The 18710-nt window shown below is 36.1% G+C and overlaps 1 protein-coding gene across 2 annotated transcripts in view; it reads left to right on the plus strand.

Moving 5' to 3' along the window:
* The window catches only part of LOC139976462 (uncharacterized), a 39860-nt gene that overhangs the window by 8621 nt on the left and 12529 nt on the right, over positions 1 to 18710 (plus strand). For both annotated transcript variants that reach the window (XM_071985223.1, XM_071985224.1), the window contains exons 9-28: positions 554 to 724; positions 1870 to 1963; positions 2434 to 2606; positions 2777 to 2944; positions 3561 to 3657; positions 4093 to 4265; positions 4851 to 4987; positions 6688 to 6838; positions 10141 to 10268; positions 11222 to 11375; positions 11611 to 11814; positions 12073 to 12163; positions 12530 to 12705; positions 13184 to 13351; positions 14170 to 14436; positions 15299 to 15456; positions 16086 to 16230; positions 16908 to 17138; positions 17376 to 17454; positions 17916 to 18097. In XM_071985223.1, the coding sequence (XP_071841324.1) occupies positions 554 to 724; positions 1870 to 1963; positions 2434 to 2606; positions 2777 to 2944; positions 3561 to 3657; positions 4093 to 4265; positions 4851 to 4987; positions 6688 to 6838; positions 10141 to 10268; positions 11222 to 11375; positions 11611 to 11814; positions 12073 to 12163; positions 12530 to 12705; positions 13184 to 13351; positions 14170 to 14436; positions 15299 to 15456; positions 16086 to 16230; positions 16908 to 17138; positions 17376 to 17454; positions 17916 to 18097 (3147 nt within the window). The remainder of the gene's footprint in view (positions 1 to 553; positions 725 to 1869; positions 1964 to 2433; positions 2607 to 2776; positions 2945 to 3560; positions 3658 to 4092; positions 4266 to 4850; positions 4988 to 6687; positions 6839 to 10140; positions 10269 to 11221; positions 11376 to 11610; positions 11815 to 12072; positions 12164 to 12529; positions 12706 to 13183; positions 13352 to 14169; positions 14437 to 15298; positions 15457 to 16085; positions 16231 to 16907; positions 17139 to 17375; positions 17455 to 17915; positions 18098 to 18710) is intronic.

The following is an 18710-nucleotide window of genomic DNA, read 5'->3' on the forward strand; positions in this document are numbered from 1 at the left end:
CCTCGATCGAAGTTTATGTGCATACAATATTGGTCAATTGATTCCCAATTACATACGCCAACTACATACAATTAATCTCCAGGACCAGCTTTGGCGCAGGGCTAGTATAATTATTAATCATCAGGCAATCAATTCGCATCTGGAAGACATTCCTCGATCGAATTATATGAAGTTTATGTGCATACAACATTGGTCAATTGATTCCCAATTACATACGCCAACTACATACAATTAATCACCAGGACCAGCTTTGGCGCAGGGCTAGTATTATGAATAACTGTTTCCTAAGACCACTTGGGTGAATATTTCTTATGATAAAAAAAGAGACTAAAGCAACTGTTCGTCATGAATATAAAGTTTTCCAGTACCATTTCCACTTTCAGGGCTAATCTAGATTATTGCACATATTCAAACAGTTATTTTGCATGTCAATTAAATCGACCGAAGTTTCATTCTATTGATATAACGGTACAAATGATCACAGCAAAACTTGTAATTTAGTTGAATTAACACAAAATTGAATCTTTGACTTTATTTCTTTACCAAATTGCAGCTGATCCACGCAGGATTGATGTGGGTACTCCTGGAGAATATCAATTTGTACTTCCGGAATTACCCCAACCTCAAGATTGCTTTTATCTAAGATTTGGAGTCTACGCTCAAGCAAATGCTGTCATCACATTTTCCCCCGTCAACGAAATGAGTGAAAATATATATGAAGTCAGTAAGTATTGTTCCTTTGATTAGAATGAATGCAAGAGTTAAATGAGACACACACCCAACCATCATTATTTGTCGGTGTGATAGAGATAACTGCCATGAACCACCCCTCCCTCCCTCCTTTCACAGCCAGCAGACAACAACACAACCATCATTATTTGTCCATGTGATAGAGATATCTTATCTGTACTTAGTAATAGCTGAATCTAAAATATTAAACCTCAAAAATCCTCTGAACGTATCAATACTGCTAACGTTCCTTAAACTAAGATACCAAATGGAGCAAGAATTTTCTTAGCTGTTTTAGTTGGGTGGGTGGATGGGGGGGGGGGGGGGGATATGGTTGTTCATCGCAAAGAGATATGCCAAAATAAGCTACAGATAATGGTTGGGTTTTAGTCTCCTTTACATTAACACAACATTCGCAGTCTGCTTCAGCTGGAACAATAACTCTTAAAGACACGTGACGTCACTCAACATCTGTTAGTATATCAAAACAAACTACATTCTCCGTTCTCATGAGAGATATTCTTAAAACAAAAGAGAACTAAACAAGTAAACAAACACAAAAAACTTCGCATGCGGGCTGTGACAGGACTTTTTTTGCATTCGTGAGGGACCTGGTGTGTCCAAAGACCGATACTTCCAGTGAAACTTTTTTGTAAATGTAGATTAATCTAATACAGAAAGAAGCCAGGCATCCGGACATTGGTAACTGCTATATCGACCTCCAAAACAAACGACAGAAGAATAGCTTTATGTTCTAATTTTGTTCCATATATAAGAAATTTGAGATATTGTAAAATAAAAATAATGTTGATTGTAATCTTAAATTCTTACCCTAATCATCAATCAGAATCTTTGTCATCTTTTCGAAACCATTTGATAGTTAAATTCTACACATTCGTTGGCTTGATTCATCATTTTAATATTTGTCCAGAAGACAAGTCATTTTCTTTGAAATAAATTACCAATTTACATCCGACGACGGATGAAAAGTTCAGTCTCGAACAAAATGCTGATCGTAAATGAAAATAAATGTTACTTATAAACATAGCAACATTTTTTTGGTGCTGAAAACTTTGTAAATTAGAATATTACCTTTTGAGATTTAGCCATTTTCTTCTTCTCATTTTGATTGACACATAGTTTTGGGAGCAGCCGGTAACATCTTTACTTGTATAAGACGAGGAAAGGATACCAAACCAGTTGTTGATGAAACGACTTTAGATATCCTAGAAAAGTAAGTCAAATACGGTATTTACTATTAAAGAACAAGATTTATATCTTGCCTTTCAACCTACTTATGCTAAAAGGTCTGCTCAAGAGCCAACCTTCCTGGAGTAGTTGAAGGTTAAGCCAGTCAAATCAGGTTACATTCCATCAACCATATCTTCAATCAGAGGCAAGATATTTCGATCCAGTTCTCAACTATGCATGGGTGTAGGATGTGTTGTCTCTTCAATTGCTTTAATTGCATCGTTTACAATGCTTGTCGTTAGAAAATCCTTTTAGATCATCATCGTTTAACCCGACAGTTATATACACAATGTACAATGTAGGTCTTGGTCAGGTGCATCGGAAGGTATATGTTGTAGATGTAGGTATATATGCATATCTCAGGCGTCAAACCCTTTCTCAGTTCGGTTAATGGTTAATTCTCTATTTCTAAAGTGAGATCAATCCAAACTTGACAACATTGTTCTCCTTTAGCTGTTGGCAATACTTTTGGATACGTTTCACAAGAGGCAAACTAGAAGTCGGGAAAGATGGTTCTGACACGCCATTCGCTGTCTACTTTGACCCTGACCCTTTCCCAGTCTCCTGGGTTGGCGTTACGAGTCTTGAACACAGTAGCTCTTGGAAATTTTTCACCCATGGCTTCGGTGAGTTTTCCTAAGATGGGCTAATTGTACTGTTAAAATCAATCTTTTCCCCCCAATTTTAGCCTTTCGTAAAAAATTAGTGATATTTGGAAGGTCTTCTTCAAATGATGATGATTACCTTCCATTTTATATATTTGTTAACTTATTTATTATTTTGTTATGTTCTACAGCTAGGAAAGAATTCTTCTACCACGTCACCGACAGTATTCCCTTCAACTTCGTCTTCCCAAAATTCCTCACTACCAACTTTTACTTTGAATTCGGAGTGCGTGCACAAAGTGATGCTCTGCTTACATTTTCTCCGAAAAATGCGCCACTTAAGAAGATATACCAAATCGGTGAGTTCATATGATACCACCAATGCGTTAAGATGAATCTGCCCTGGAAATTGTAAAACAAAAGGGAACGTCGGTCTTAGCAAGTATCGTCCTAATTCTTTCGTAATGAAGCAAAGATTTTAAGCCCAATTCAAGTTTTCAACAAAGATTATAATCAGAGATCTGAGGCCAGGGGATCTATAGATGAATGTGAAGAGGAAAAGAGCATGCAATGGTACAAATTTACTCCAAGTAATAATAATATTATATGCTTTTTATATAGCTCTTTATACCAGCGATAGGTTTCAAAGCGCTTTACAGACGTTAGATTACCCCTGGTCAATGTTAACCTGTCCCAGAGACAATCCCTCCAGTCGGCTGCAGTTATATACTGCGCCCAATGACAAGTTACCTCACAGGTACCCATTTAACCCCTGGGTGGAGAGAGGCAATTGAGATAAAGTATCTTGCCCAAGGACACAACGTAATGAACTTAGCAGGAATCGAACCAGCAATCCTTGGATCACGAGTCCGACGCCGTAGCCAATTGGCCACCACGCTCTCAAAGTACTTTCTTTGAGATAATTCCCAACTGTCTATAATATTATTTATAACCGGATTTTTTTTCTGTTCATAGTTCTTGGAGCTGAGAACAATCTCTTCAACTGTATTATCAAGGACAAAGGAACAAAGCCAATTGTTGATTTCTATTCATATTTTGAACTTTCTAGTTGGTGAGAAGAACTTTTTTTGTTTTAATGTAGTTATATATATATGAAAATGATTATTCATTTGTAATGCCGGCAGTTCTCTATAGTGTTCCACATTCTTAGTCACTAGTTCAACAGAATATCACTTTTTGTCATAGCAATGTATTAAGATAAGGTTTGAGAAAACAAATTTGGAACTTAATTGCACTACCATTAAAATATTACATGAGTTTTTCATAGCTTTCAAGTCTCCAGTGTTGCCTATTAATTTAATTTGATTGACATTTTCCTCTGTCAGGAAAGGAAGCCTAGAGTATATGGTTATGCCTGCTTTATACAGGGTATGATTAGGCGAAATAATGTAGATAACAAATTCATTGATTCCTCTGACCCAACTGTTTGTTCCCAGTTTTCATCTTTTTTAATTCTTAATATGGTCCTCTCGTCTCTTTCTGGCAGCGAATATCAATACTTTTGGGTAAGATTCAATAACGGTCTGTTGGAAGTTGGTCAATACGGATGTCTCGACGCTTTCGCAAGCTTCCAAGATCCAGACCCTTACGAAGTGTACTACTTGAGCGTTGGTGGAATGTCAAGTGAAACGTTTTGGAAGGTGTACTTTCCCTGTGATTGTAAGTTATATTTCACTGGTGTTGCTGTTCTTTTTTATGCATTATGAGCGTTATACGTTGCACATCTTATATATTTGGTATAATTATAAAAAAAATTAAAAACCTTTTAACTTGATATCTCATCAAATTTGCAAACTCTCTAAAGAAGTTGGTGCGCTTTTTGGTGAACAAATCACTGTTTTGCAGGTTAATATTATACGTTGTGGTGATGGTTGACGTTTACCTATAATTATTTTCGAATCTGTTAATTTGTGATCCACTTAAACTAAAAGAAAGAAAAGTAAACAACGACAGAAACAATACTTTGAAAATTTCATTTCTTTTTCAGCTCCCAATTTCAAACTTATACATTCAGGTGTAACTTTTTATAAAATATTGATTCCATTTTCTCACCAAAAATTGTTCTAGTTATCCATCTGTTTCAAAAACAAAATTCTAGTCGTTTTTCACTAAAACAGCGTGATTTGCAGATCGATAATATCGATCACATGACAATTTATCAGTTGAATGATTTATTGACTAGTTCAAAGAATCTTGCAAAGTTATGACGATTCATTATAACATGTAGCATTTTTCTACTGTCAGATTCAAATTATGTCTGTGGCGGAGAACAGCTCAATATGCATTGTGATGCAGGAACCATCAATATCAAACGAGCGCTGTACGGTCGAGAGAACTTACTTTATTGTAATTCGGCAGACTGCCATAATGACTCCAATGGGGTAAAGTTTTGGTTAAAGCATGCACTTTAATGATGATTTAATGGAAACGTTAGGGTGCCGTCAAAATGTTAAGATATTTCCGTAAGATAGTAGCAATGTTCAACAAAACGATCAATTATTCAGTTAATATGTTAACAGTTTGCAAAAATATGACAATTCTCTTGAATCTTATAAGTGAGGAATTCCACGTTTACTGCCAGATGACAAATATATTATTTATCAAATGTCTTCAATTTAACAATTCGCAGCTAAATAATAGATTGATCACTACTAAATATTTGCAAAACGTTATGAATTACGCTCACATCAGAAAGTCATATTTTGAACAATTTGTAGCACAATGCTTAAAGAATCACGTAATTGAAATCCTCAGTTGAACATTTGGCAACAACATGCTTAATTTTAGGTATCAGACGTGTTATATATATATATAAATATATATATAGATATATATATATATATATACATATATATATATATATACATAGTTATATAAAAAAAAATTATATATTGAGGGGGAGGTCTTTGACTTTTATCATTTTATAATTCATAATTTTTGTTTCAAAAACACAAATTGCTTCATAAACAGAGCAATTTGAGAAACACTGTCACTTCTTAATTTACTGTTTATTTGTATGTTGACTAATTAACCATTTGCGAAGATACTGACTGAAAAGTCTGCTTAATTTATATCTACATTCATCAAGTTCCTGAAATTGAGTATTCTGCCTCTAGGGCCTTGGTTTTCAACCTTTTTTCGATCACGAGCCCAATTCGTCTTCCGAGCCGTCCTCGCGAGCCCATACCCTACCCTGCAAAGTTATCAACTTCATAAAATCAATTTCACAGCGTTTATTAGTGTATTCTTGACACAAGTGACCCGGGGACTCAATCAGAGCTATATGTATGTTCCTCCGTGATCAGATGACAGGTACTGCCCAATTAGAGCCTATCTCAAAGATTTCTTGCAACCCTCAATGGTACACTGGTTTCATAAGAAATGTGTGACCGTTATCACTATCAGAATAATTCAGAAAAATGGAGATGAACAATGCAATAAAAAAGCAGCAAAACCGTTTGACGTGTGCATATGAGGCCCAGTAGTATTAAAGGAGATATATTTCGAATCGGTGAGGTAATTTCTATTTATTGAAAACAAATTAAGAAATAAAGAGAACGTAATAATACTTTGTGTATTGACAATAGAACGGGAGAACTGATAGAAGTGTCGGACTGTATAGATATCACGCTGTATAAGTTATTCCGATTAGGCTTCCACACATCATAACCTTGGTAAATACGTAATACGTAGTGTGCAGTGGTTGGTGGGAGTCACCGAATTCTCTTATACTAGTCTTATAGGGTTAGGGTTGAGTAAATTTTACCCGTTGTACAAGGTTTCATCGAAGAGGCTTCCTAAGAAACATCATCATGTACCTTCGCCACCAGCCCCCCAAAATGCCACAATTTTTAATCATTACTGGGGCAATGTTCGCGAGCCCACAAAATCGGCTTCGCGGGCCCAAATGGGCCCGCGAGCCCAAGGTTGAAAACCACGGCTCTAGGGTATTGCATCATTAGTATCATTACTACTGCAATTGCATTGCTATTGTAAGAATCATTGAGCTCAAACGTAACCATCTAAAGTCCATTCATATTTTCTCATATATATTTTTTTTTAATTCTGACATATTTTCTAGGCAGTTGAATTCTGCGGTGATGTTTTCGATTCGATGAACGTGGTGCAACGAGAATGTCAAGGAGAAAAGACGTGCGTAATTAATGCAGATGAAAGCTATTTTGGGGATGTTTGTAACGAAAATCAGTATTTGCACGTCGATTACTATTGCCGTAAGTATGCTAAATTTACAATTTGCCATGAACGGTGAATTAACTAACATAAGATGATAACTTATTCGGCGACTTTAAGGAGGTACATGAACAAACAATCTGTTATTTTAGCCCAACCAAATCACAACAGGACTTACGTGCAAAACTACCAAATGTGTATATATATATATGAAGAATCCCCTCTCCCATCCGAAGAATTATTCTGGGGGGGGGGGGGTACATTCAGTTATGTGTTCCTAAAGGTCCGGCTACAACGTTAAAGTAACGTTAGAATTATATTATACTATTTAAAAAATGTCACCCAGGAAAGAACCTGGGCACGAAAACCAAACTACCGAACGACTGATCCGCTCTCAACCCCAGTTCCCTTGCATCGAAACTGTGACTGTGTGATCATCGTCGGGTGTGTATCACCATTCCCCTCGAATGGGGACAGATACTACACATGATCTTAGCCATGGTTCTGAAAATTATACTAGTAGACTATATTCAATTCAATGTATAAGCATTCTGTACATCGTCTTGTACTTCGATTGTAGAAACCTCCATGTTAACACCTTTGGTAGGTTGCAAGTTCTATCCGGGTGTGATTTGGTTGGACTTAAAGGTGTATGGACACCTATGAACAACATTGTCCTAATCACTCTAATAGGCATTAGAAATTATGAAAATAGCTAAAACTCTCATAAAAATCCATCAAAGATTGACCGTTTTACAACTTTTTTCTTAATTCTGGTTTTATTTATGAATAAACATGAGTTCATAGACTGAAAATAGCTGCAACTCTCATAAAAATCCATCAAAGATTGACCATTTTACAACTTTTTTTCTTAATTCTGGTTTTATTTATGAATAAACATGAGTTCATATGCACTTTGATGATGAATAGAGAGTGTCTAATTTTACGTTATGTTATTCCTTTGTTTATACAACCTTCTTTTCAAGTACACTAAACGCAGGTTTGTAGTCTAAGGCGATTTTTTAAAATATATTATTGTCTTCTTTGAAAAGAGGAACATGACAATATTCAAATTATAAGTGAGGGCTTGTAATTAGTGGTTACCTTATTAAGTTCTAAATTAAGTCATTTTGATGAGCGCGACAGTCCACGTCTTAGTTTGCACATATTTAGTGAGTTTCCCAGATTGATCAAGACTTCTAAATGTGTATATCTTGGACACGGAAAAGAGTTTTTCGAGAGAAAAAAACCCAACAAATGTTGAATGAGATTATGACACAGAACAAATGTACTGAACGTGGGGCAAATTGGCTAGGTGCCCGTAGTATTTTAATAAATGGAAAAACATATTGTGTGTTCAGGTAGATCATGTCCAATAACTGTGAAGGTCACTGTGGAATCTTATAATTTCTCTTCAGGTTGGCTTAATAAAGTGCTGCACTGTTAAAGTTATCTCCGCAAGGTATTCAAGTTGTATTATTATGCAGATTTGTGGTGAGCTGTGTGGAAATGTAAACGCTGAGCGCATAGAATACGCCATACTTGTGTGGTAGTAAGCGCTGGGTAGACAGCACATTGTCTGGGCGGGTTTGGTCTCTTTGTACTTGGTAAACAGTAGAATCAATGAGGAATGCACAGCGTTGTGGAGAGAGAACAAATAGGGGATAACGAAAACTCAGTTAGAGAGGGGCATGAGAGTATACCTTGAGAAAAGGTAACCTGCAATGTCTCAGTTCTGTTGAGGAAGTATTGTGCAATATTTAACGGTTGTGTGAGAGTTGTACCGGAGAGTTGCCCAGCACGATAACATCTGAAATACAATTTGGAAGAATGATACGTTTAATTTATGTAATCTTGGATTTGGCTTCAAGGTAAGCTGAACTTAGAATCAAGTTACCTAGGTGTGACTTCCTTACAGTCACCATTTTCCTTACAGTCACCAGATTGGCACAAAACTGATAATTTTGTAGATGTTTTAGCCTACTAGCATAGGCTTTGTGAAGTGTACAGTGATACAGTGACACAACCAGCCATCATAATGGTCTAGTGATAGACATAACTCTAATATTGCTCAAACATATCTTTGTTCATCTGAAAGGTATCACAGATTTACTATTTCTTCATGAGATTACTCTAAAGTGGCTATAAAAGGTATTATGTAGGCTATAATGGAAGGTATAGCCGGTTTAGTATTTCTTCACGCACAAGGGTGAAGAGTTGAACAAGCCTATAAAGTATGACATCATCGAGCTACATGTGCCTCTGTTTTTCTTTTCATTTTTACAATGTCTGTTTCAGATAATGGATATCGTTTTCGAGTTGAATCTTGTTATATAACTTAATGACATCATTATTAACAACAATAAAAACAAAGCATATCATCAAAAGGCTTTCTAGTGGCACTATGACATCACAAAATTTACAAAATGGCAGCTCCCAGAAATAACGTTTAAACTAAACAGCTGTTTTGGGAGTTGTTCTTTACACAAATCCCTGGAAAATATAGCGAAGAATGATGGCTAGGTTTGTTTTGCGTTTAATTAATAATTGGTTAAAGTGATCTATAGCGCCCAGTGATCAACATGTATTGAAATGTCATATTATGATATTAGTGTACCCAATGCCATTCATTCCGAGTACCACGTAGTACGTTTTGTTTAGCTCATAGTTCTTAGTTTATTAAGACAGCTAACTTAATGGGTCATTACTGGCATCCGCGGATTGTACCATGCTGAAGAAAAAAGAATGAAAGTTATTTAACATTTATGATATTTGCTCTTATGTATAATCTGAAAACCCGTTCAATTATATATACCCTTACCCTATCCCTTCCTATATTTTTTTTTTGTAGTTTACTACGTTTAAGGTTCTATTTATTATCGTTTAGTATTGGGTGTTTATTACTATATGTTTTAGGCTTCTACAATAATTGTCTTACTGTAGTATAATTTCTCATACTTATTTATATTTAAGCATTGACTATGATTTAATCTTTTGTGCATTTAATTTTTTAAAACTATTTTACTATTTACATACTTCTGAATTTGTTTTGGACTATATGCGTTCAGGTATTTTTAATTTTTTTTTTATATATGTATATAGTTTGTATTATCGTTTAGAACGGGTGTTTTTTATATTGTTGCTTTAGGCTTTTACATTGTATGCCTTATTGGTTCTATATATTTAATATTGAGGTTTTTGTTACTACTTGTCTTTAGGTTTTACATTTGTAAAACGCTTTGAGCAGCTTTGCTGATTATGCGCTCTATAAAAATTAATTATTATTATGATGATGATGATGATGATTATTATTATTATTTTGATTATTATCATATCTCTGTAGTTGGAGAACAGACAGTAAACGCCTGTCAAGATGAGGATTTGGAAATAGCATGTGATGACGGTTACATCAATATCGTAGACGCCATTTACGGAAGAGTCGTGGATGACATATGTGCAGATGATGGACAGGTGCGTTACTTATCTACATATTATATTGATTCCACATTTTATTTCAACAGTTTAAAATTTACGAACAGTTCCACTTGTTTATCATCAGGATGACACGTTTTCATTCCAGAGGTTAAGTCTTTTCTTCCTTGTGATCATCTTGTAAAAAATCATAAGTTTACTTGTTTTATATATTAACATAATTGATATGCAACTCTCTGCACTATACGGTAGCGTTAGAAATCTACAGATCTCGACAAAATAGTATTGTCAGCGTTATTTACGGCCTTGGAAGAATGGATAATGCCTCTACCAATTATTCAAGGATTTGAACTGGCTTCCTTTGAATGGTCGTAATTTTACTTTAAAATATTGTTGTTTGTCCATAAAGTTATTCATAATGCTGCCCCTGATTAACCTAAGGTACTTATTATTGTTTCTCGCCCCTCTACCCCGTTACTGTTTGTATCACTGGTACGCACCAAATTTGGTACTACAGCATTTGCCCTTTATTGGCCGAAGCTTGGTAACTCCGTTCAGATCCGTAACATCATGATCATTGATAGATTGAAAGGTCATCTAAACTGTTCTTTGCTAATACGGATGAATTTTATAATAAGGTTAATATGTAAGTTTCTGTCTTGCTCGTATATTTACTTGTTTTCTCACCAGCCCACATGTGCATGTCTTTGTCATCTCGGCATAGGTGGGCTCTGCAAATACCTTGTTCTACCTATCATGCATGTGTATTTCTAGCAATGGAAGTGATTATTTGACGACTCACCAGGTCGGACAATATACATCATTATTCCACTGTAATAACTACTATAGTCACTCAAAGGGTAGAAATTCTCAACAAATATAAAGCTTTTGAAGAGAAGCAAGTTTATTTGCTTGGTCTTCGATTTGCATTATGAAATATGTAAATTTGGTTTTTGTGATATCACGCTTTCCTTCACCATCTTCTGGTCCAGGCTGCGTCATCTGATTGCCAGAGTCCGGATGCAAAGTCAAAAGCCATAGAAACATGCCAAGGACGGGAGAGTTGTTCCCTACCAGCTACTAACTATGTGTTTGGCGACCCATGTTCTGACTCGTCCAAATATCTCCAGGTTACCTACGCATGTGGTAAGCATAAACATATATATATATATATATATATATATACATATATATATTATACCTCAGTTAGTCCAGATTAAAAATGTCATTAAATTTTACCGGCTTAAAAAGTCATTCTGCCATTTTAGCATATTCTCCAAATGATTTAAGTTGTTATTACGATTGCCATGACCTCATTCAACGTTGTCATTCGTGCTCTGTTTAAACACATGTTACCATGTTAAGCTTTGTCTATTTACAGATGCGGATCCATACGGAGGAACAATCCGACCTGCTCCATTCGTTGAAACAGAATACACAATCGACACCCCAGGAGAGTACACATTCCTTGAGTATGAGTTTCAGCACAAATGTCTGTACCTCGTGTTTGGAGTCAAGGCTAAGGCTAATGCATTCATTACACTTTCACCATCACAGGGTCTGGAAGATAACATTTACGAAGTCAGTGAGTATAATTTTACATCCTGTGTCACTTACACTAAAAAAGTTTAATAAAATACACATAATAATCATAATAAAACATAAATAAATGATATATATATATATTTTATATATATATATATATTTGTTTATTTTTCTGTAGCGCTTTGCGTAAACGGATATCTCAAAGCACTTTGATACGTGACTAAAAACAAATGTGCTTAATGAATCAGAATGAACATCATTTTCAAGACTTTCGTATTTTATATTTCATATTCAACAGTGATTGGAGCAGCTGACAACATCTTCGTATGTTTGAGAAAATACCGAGACACTGACCCAGTGGTTGATGTGACGTCCTTGGATATACTTGAGTAAGTAACGTAAAAAGCACTCATCATCATCAGAATTGTCATGGCTTACCTCACCCCACCCTATCCCCACCTTCCATTCCCTCTTTGAAGACTTGCTACCTTTTCGTCGATCTGCCAAAGTTTTTAAAGAGAGGTGGATGTAATAGTTGTCGGAAGGTTTGGTCATCAAATGGGTTCAACTGCATTTTGAATATTTAGACGAGATATTAAAGAGATTATAAAGCTATGCCATTTTCTTGTAAATGTATGTACATTTTCGTGCTGTCATGATATAAAAACAAATGACTCTCTTTTGCTTCTTAGCTTGATTACAAAGACTAATTAATTATATTGATATTATACTGATTATATATTGATATTCTGCAGGGACAGATACCAGTTTTTCTGGATCTCATTTTGCAAAGGCCGCCTGGCTGTTGGTTTCTATGGTGATAACTCTCCTTTAGCGGCCTATGTAGATGAAGATCCATTCGATGTGTCTTACGTAGGATTCACAACCTTTGGGGTTGAAAGCCAGTGGATATTTTATCTTGAGCACTTTGGTTTGTACATTCAATACAATATGCACGCTAAAACCCTGACAAGGATAAAAATCCATCAACTGATGTATAATGTATTAATCTTAGACTTTCTGCATTGCTATAACGACGGTTCAACAATATGCCAACATTAAATATATCAGTTTTTAAGAAACATTTCCCAATATAGAGCCAGGGCACGAATACCAAACAAATTAATCCTCTCTCAACCCCAGTCACCTTACGTTACATGTTTAACCCTTGGTCTGCTGCTTAACAAACAACCCCACAATTCAGCAGTTAAAATATTTTACGTTCATAGTTTTCTGTAGAGATATGAAAATGTTTTATTTATTTTTTATTTATAAGTAAGATATAAGTAGAGGTGTTCAAGCTTGTGTGGGAATAACGTACCGATCGTAAAAAGTCGAATAGGAAAGCAATGAGATCTTCTTTTTCTTGTTCTTAAATTTCTTTTTCATTTTTTGTTTGGTTAAACCAGGAGCGTTCCTTTTGGAATCAAACAACCGTCCCAGTCCATTTTATCCAGATGTCGTTCTGGATGCCGCGAGTGGATACGAATTTGAATTTATCATTCGTGGAGATGAAGATGCAACATTATGGCTGACACCGAGACCATATGCAGATTATGAAGATGCCCTTCTTGTCCGTATGTATTAAACAAACATTATATATTATCATCCTACCGACCAGTCAAGTTCAAACTTAATAAAGGACGTTAATCATATCGATCACATCTAGTTCCGCGAAACTTCCAAGCTGCAATCTCTGGCTGTTGCAGGTCGTTAAGGTAGCGTGGGTTGATCACGAATCTTTCGTTGGTAATTATTGAAGAAGAGATTATTTAAGCATCTTAACTTAAAATATTACCGTTTGGCCAAATATCACTAGTGGAAACTTGAACTTGTAAATCACCCATAGCGTCTGCATACAGGTTCTGTATGCAGGTTCTGCATGCACGTTCATCCATCGTGTTTGCATACCTTCAGTCGTTGGTGTATCTTTGATTTAGAGGTCTGTAAACGGTGCAGATCCACGAATTTTAGGACCCCATTGGGGTATGTACAACAACTCCTCTAGCTAGTTATAAGAAACATCTGGCTCTGGTGTTTTACTTGTCAATGTAGCTTACAAAAGAATATCTTTATTATTAATTTTACACTCGCTTTAGTCAAATGTAGACAAGTTATAGCCTTTAGATTGCTTATAATTGATAAGAAAATTGCATTAAAGATAAGTATATATCATTTTGTCTCAATCTTGCTTTGATATTAGTAAAACTCTACTTGCGACATAACAGACATCCTTCTATCGCCGATTAAATGTTGCGTCACTCTACCGTGCAGTTATAATTTGAAATAACGGTAATGATAAATGGTCCATTAATGTCTTAATAGGATAAACACTTTGTATATGGAATGTATACCATTTCAAGACAATTTCATATTTTTCGTTTATTTTGTGTAGATATTGGTTCCCATGGCAACACCTATAATTACATTGAATACCAAGGACAAGTCGTTGTCTCGTCCCACGGTGCTTTATTGAATGGCAAAGAAGATCGTGCTTTCAAACTCAAGTATTCCGCGAACAAGATCCAGCTTTTGAATGGGGATGGTTACGTCATACTCGAAGCTGCTGGCATCCCTGCCGACAATGTCATTTACCTAGGGTTCCATTCCCCCGATGGCATATCATACTGGTGGCTGTACGACCTATATTTTCCCTTCACTGGTCAGTGAATTTTTGTTCATTTAGTTTGTTATTATACCCGTAAATGCGACTATAAGACCTTATCATAAACTTAACCTGATATGTCAGACATCCATTTCAAGAACGAGTCTTCCAAACAGCTAAAAAACGATAATGATAGTTGGATTAATGTCTCCTTTAAATGCGCCTACACCTTTAGAAGGAAGATATTTCGCGGAATTGTGCATACCGTTATTGATTTCTTTGATGAGCAGATGATGATGAGAAATGTGTATATAATATATTCAAACTAATCGTGCTAACATGTCTCACCAGTAGTTTGCAATATGTTATTCAAATAACATTAAAAATAAATGTAGTAATTTACAAATCACAAGAATACTGATAAGATTTCATTCATCTCTCTATAAAGAAACAAAACTGTTTAGGTTTTGATCAATTTCAGACAGAAATGTCAAAGTGAATTGTCTTTCAGAGAAAATAGTTTGTCATCTGTCAAGACCTTGCCCCCACAAGTATCTGTACTTAGAGAGATGTTGATTTATGAAACATATCAGCGGCTCATCTATGATTTTGGAAGGGGATGGTCCTAGGATCGTCGAAGCCGACCCCAGAATAGCAGAGGTGTAGGGTCCTCCCACATCCCCTTCCTCGAAAAATCTAATTTAGCACTTAAATAGGTGCATACTGAGACATATCTAGGTTATAAAATAGGTCTAGAATTAGGTAAACATGGAAGGTTGTGCTACTCCTAAGTCAATGTGTACAGTTGAATGGTCTGCATATTAAAAACAGATATGAAAATGGATCAGGGGCCGAAAAAAATAACGATAAGAAGAAAACTCTGTGGAACTGATTTTTTGATAATATTTTTATTCCTTAGTTTCAGACGATGGACACTCCTGGTCAGGAAACTCCTTCAGCCGGTCATATGGTTGCAGCTCCGAGATTTCATTGGATTGCGGGGAGAAATATATTTACATATACGACGCAAGTTATGGAAGACAAAACAGTCGAATTTGTCGATATGATCCAATTTACGTAAGTCGCCCGTCATCATGCAAAAAAGAGGAGAAAAGCCAAAAAATGGATTGGAATCGGTATAGAGCATGAACACGTTCCGGGCTATTTGTATCTTTTGAGTTTCTTGTTGAGAGACAGTTGGGTAGAATGAATTGTGATAAAATAGGACTTCTGCAGCTAATTTCCTATTATGCCAGTGGTGCTCATGTAAACGATGAGAGAGGGAGAGCCTAGGTAATGGGAAGGGAGGGGTGGGGAGGATGAGATGCGATTGGAGCTGCGGTTGAAAGATCATTGACAAAATCCTATGCGCTATTAACTATAGGCCTAAAGCATGCAGCCAGAACAGGCAGTTGGTGACACACATCACAGTTATTGTACAAATCAGAATACAACACTTCTTTCGTCTTAAATTCTCTTGGCTATTACACAAAAAGTAAGAAACAAGCAACAGACAGACATATTTCATAAATTCATATTTTCATGTTGTCGTCGTGCTATACACATATTTCAGGTTCTATTATTATTTTTTCTCATTTTAAATGTTATCTTGCATAGATTTGCAGTTTGATAAACATAAATAATAAATAATCATGATAACAAAGATAAAGTTGTGTATTTTTGTTTACTGTTTATTTCTTTAATAGCAAACAGATGGTTGTTATTCTGATCACACTGTAGACTACGTCAGAGAGAACTGTCATAACAAACAGACTTGTACATACGACGCCTCAGTGTTAGAAAGTTACTGCCACGAGACGACAAAGTATTTCCAATGGACTTACGTATGCGGTATGTATATGTCAAGATATTATAATCTATGACGTTTTTGAAAATTGACCTAAATTATTTTCTCTATGAAGGGGAAGTCTATGTTTGCCTTAAACTTAATAGACTAAACCTTGAGTTATTGTGAGGTCTCGTTCTTTCTTGAACCTCGCAGATAAAATCCATGTTGACGTGTCACCAATACCATACATCTGAAAGTGCCACTTTCACTTTTCGGATGCTAAACAATCATACTCACATTTTCCTACAAACACTAAAACATATAAAAGACATACTCCCGGATACCAAACACTTTCAAGATTGATTACACCCTTCACGAGTTATAATGACATGTAGAAGAATGCTCATATACAACAATAACAATTCAACAGGTATTACAGTCAGGCGGGATAAGAATAGGTAATGGAACTACAAGCAGAGGGGGGTGACCACCGTCCTACACCATTGTACACGCCATGTGATTTACTCTCGTATACAACGACAACATGCAACAGGTATAGCAGTCAGGCGGGGTGAAAATGGGTAATGGAACTACAGCAGAGGGGGGGAGGGGGTGACCACCGCTCACACCTTTGTACACGTCATGGGATTTACTCTCACACAGAACAATATTATTTACGCAATAATTGTGAGATACATGATTTACTAACCCGTCAATGTCTTGCGTTACTTTCTCTTAGTGAACGAGGTAATCACCAATCGAATCGTTGACAGCTATCCAAGTTCCCAACCACAACCTCCCAGCGAAGACAATGTCTTCGAGACCACTGAGTCAACCGAAGATTTCACATTTCCTTTACCCAAACTTCAAGATGATTCATATTTCATTTATTTCTGTGTCAAGTCTTCTGCTGAAGTCAGAATTGCCCTTTCATCGGAGAATGAAGTACAAGACGACATGTATATCATCGGTAAGTTTCCTTTATCTTTTCCATTGTCATTGTAACTATGACCATTCTCTTGTCTGTTGAATCCTAAAAAATTATACTTACGAAATTAATCATCTATTGTCCCTCCCCCCAAAACTGGTATTTAACCATTGCCTGCACTGCATGACAGTAATTTGCAGAACACATGAATGAAAATAACTTGCCGAAAGTCATTCCTTTTAACTGTTTGATCTGTTAAATGTTTATTTTGTTCATCAGCGATCACTGCAACTTCTGTAAGCATCGCACAAGGATCTAACGTCCCTACTGAAGCCGCAGCTGAAGACTTGCTTGCAAGGTAAAGTTTTTTAGTGTCTCGTTCAAATGAATGAATTTGATTTAAATTGACTCTATATATATATATTTATATATATATATATATATAGTCTCACAATATAAATAAATAGCTTAGACGTTACAGCTTGGCGAATAACATGCACAATATAGCATGACGATATACTACGAAGGAAATAGCAAAGGCTATCATATTATGATACACCATACCGGCAATATAGCACGTGCTATATGGTATGTAGGCGACACTGATGATGGTATGATATGGGAAATATGATATGAACTTTATAGCATGACGATACACTGCGGTGGATAAAGCATAAGCAATATGGCATGCACGAGACACTGATGACGATGATGAAATAAATTTAAAATATGAAAATTGGAATATGAAAGAGTCAAAAAATTTCCACCGAAGCAATATTTCATCAATATATGGTCTTCTCTTTTGGAAATATTCTATAGCAATGAATACAGATGTTTCTGGATAGCGTTTTACAATGGCCAAATTGCAATTGGAAGATACGGCGATTATTACCCTCTACTTCTCAATCAAGAAACCGGTGCAGTTGCGCCTGGTATTTCATATGTTGGCATAGCAAGCAGTGCCCCAGATGCAGCCTGGAGAGTCTACACTGAAGGATCTGGTGAGTGGTATATCAGTATAAATGGTTACGCTAACTTACAATTCCAGGGTTCGGAATTTCAATCTCTACGAATGATGATGTTGCTTTTGCGGTGGAAATGTCACTGCAAGGTATGAGAGAATGCAGTGATGAGGAAGAAGGGGATGGGATGGTGGGGTGATGAGAAGGAGAGGTGGTGCTGAGGAGGGGAGGGGGAGTTTTGGCCCAAATACTAGGAGGGACGTATTCATGCATTGCAGATTTTATGAAGAATAATTGTGGTATTCGCCAGAACTTATATTTTCAAAACAGTTGACAACTTTCCCCTTAAGGAACGCTCAGTTATAAACTTTTTCACACGCAAGGGAGTTTATTTGTCAGTTTGGACCGTTTCAAAGAATGAATTCTTTTGGGTTTAAGAGCATGTTAAATTTAAAAACAAAACGCAACAGTTTGATTTCAAGGCTTATATGCCCGAATAATTTTGCGAAAACGCTGAAAGCGCAACATTTGCGTATGTAATTGTCGTTAAAGTATTTTATACAGGTTACATTGGTGCACGTATGTTATGTATCTCGTTGCTTCCCCCAGCCATCGAATCACGCTGTGTTTCATTATCAAACCATATGCAATT

This window comes from Apostichopus japonicus, chromosome 11, assembly GCF_037975245.1.
Source record: "Apostichopus japonicus isolate 1M-3 chromosome 11, ASM3797524v1, whole genome shotgun sequence".
NCBI classification, from domain to species: Eukaryota; Metazoa; Echinodermata; class Holothuroidea; order Aspidochirotida; family Stichopodidae; genus Apostichopus; species Apostichopus japonicus.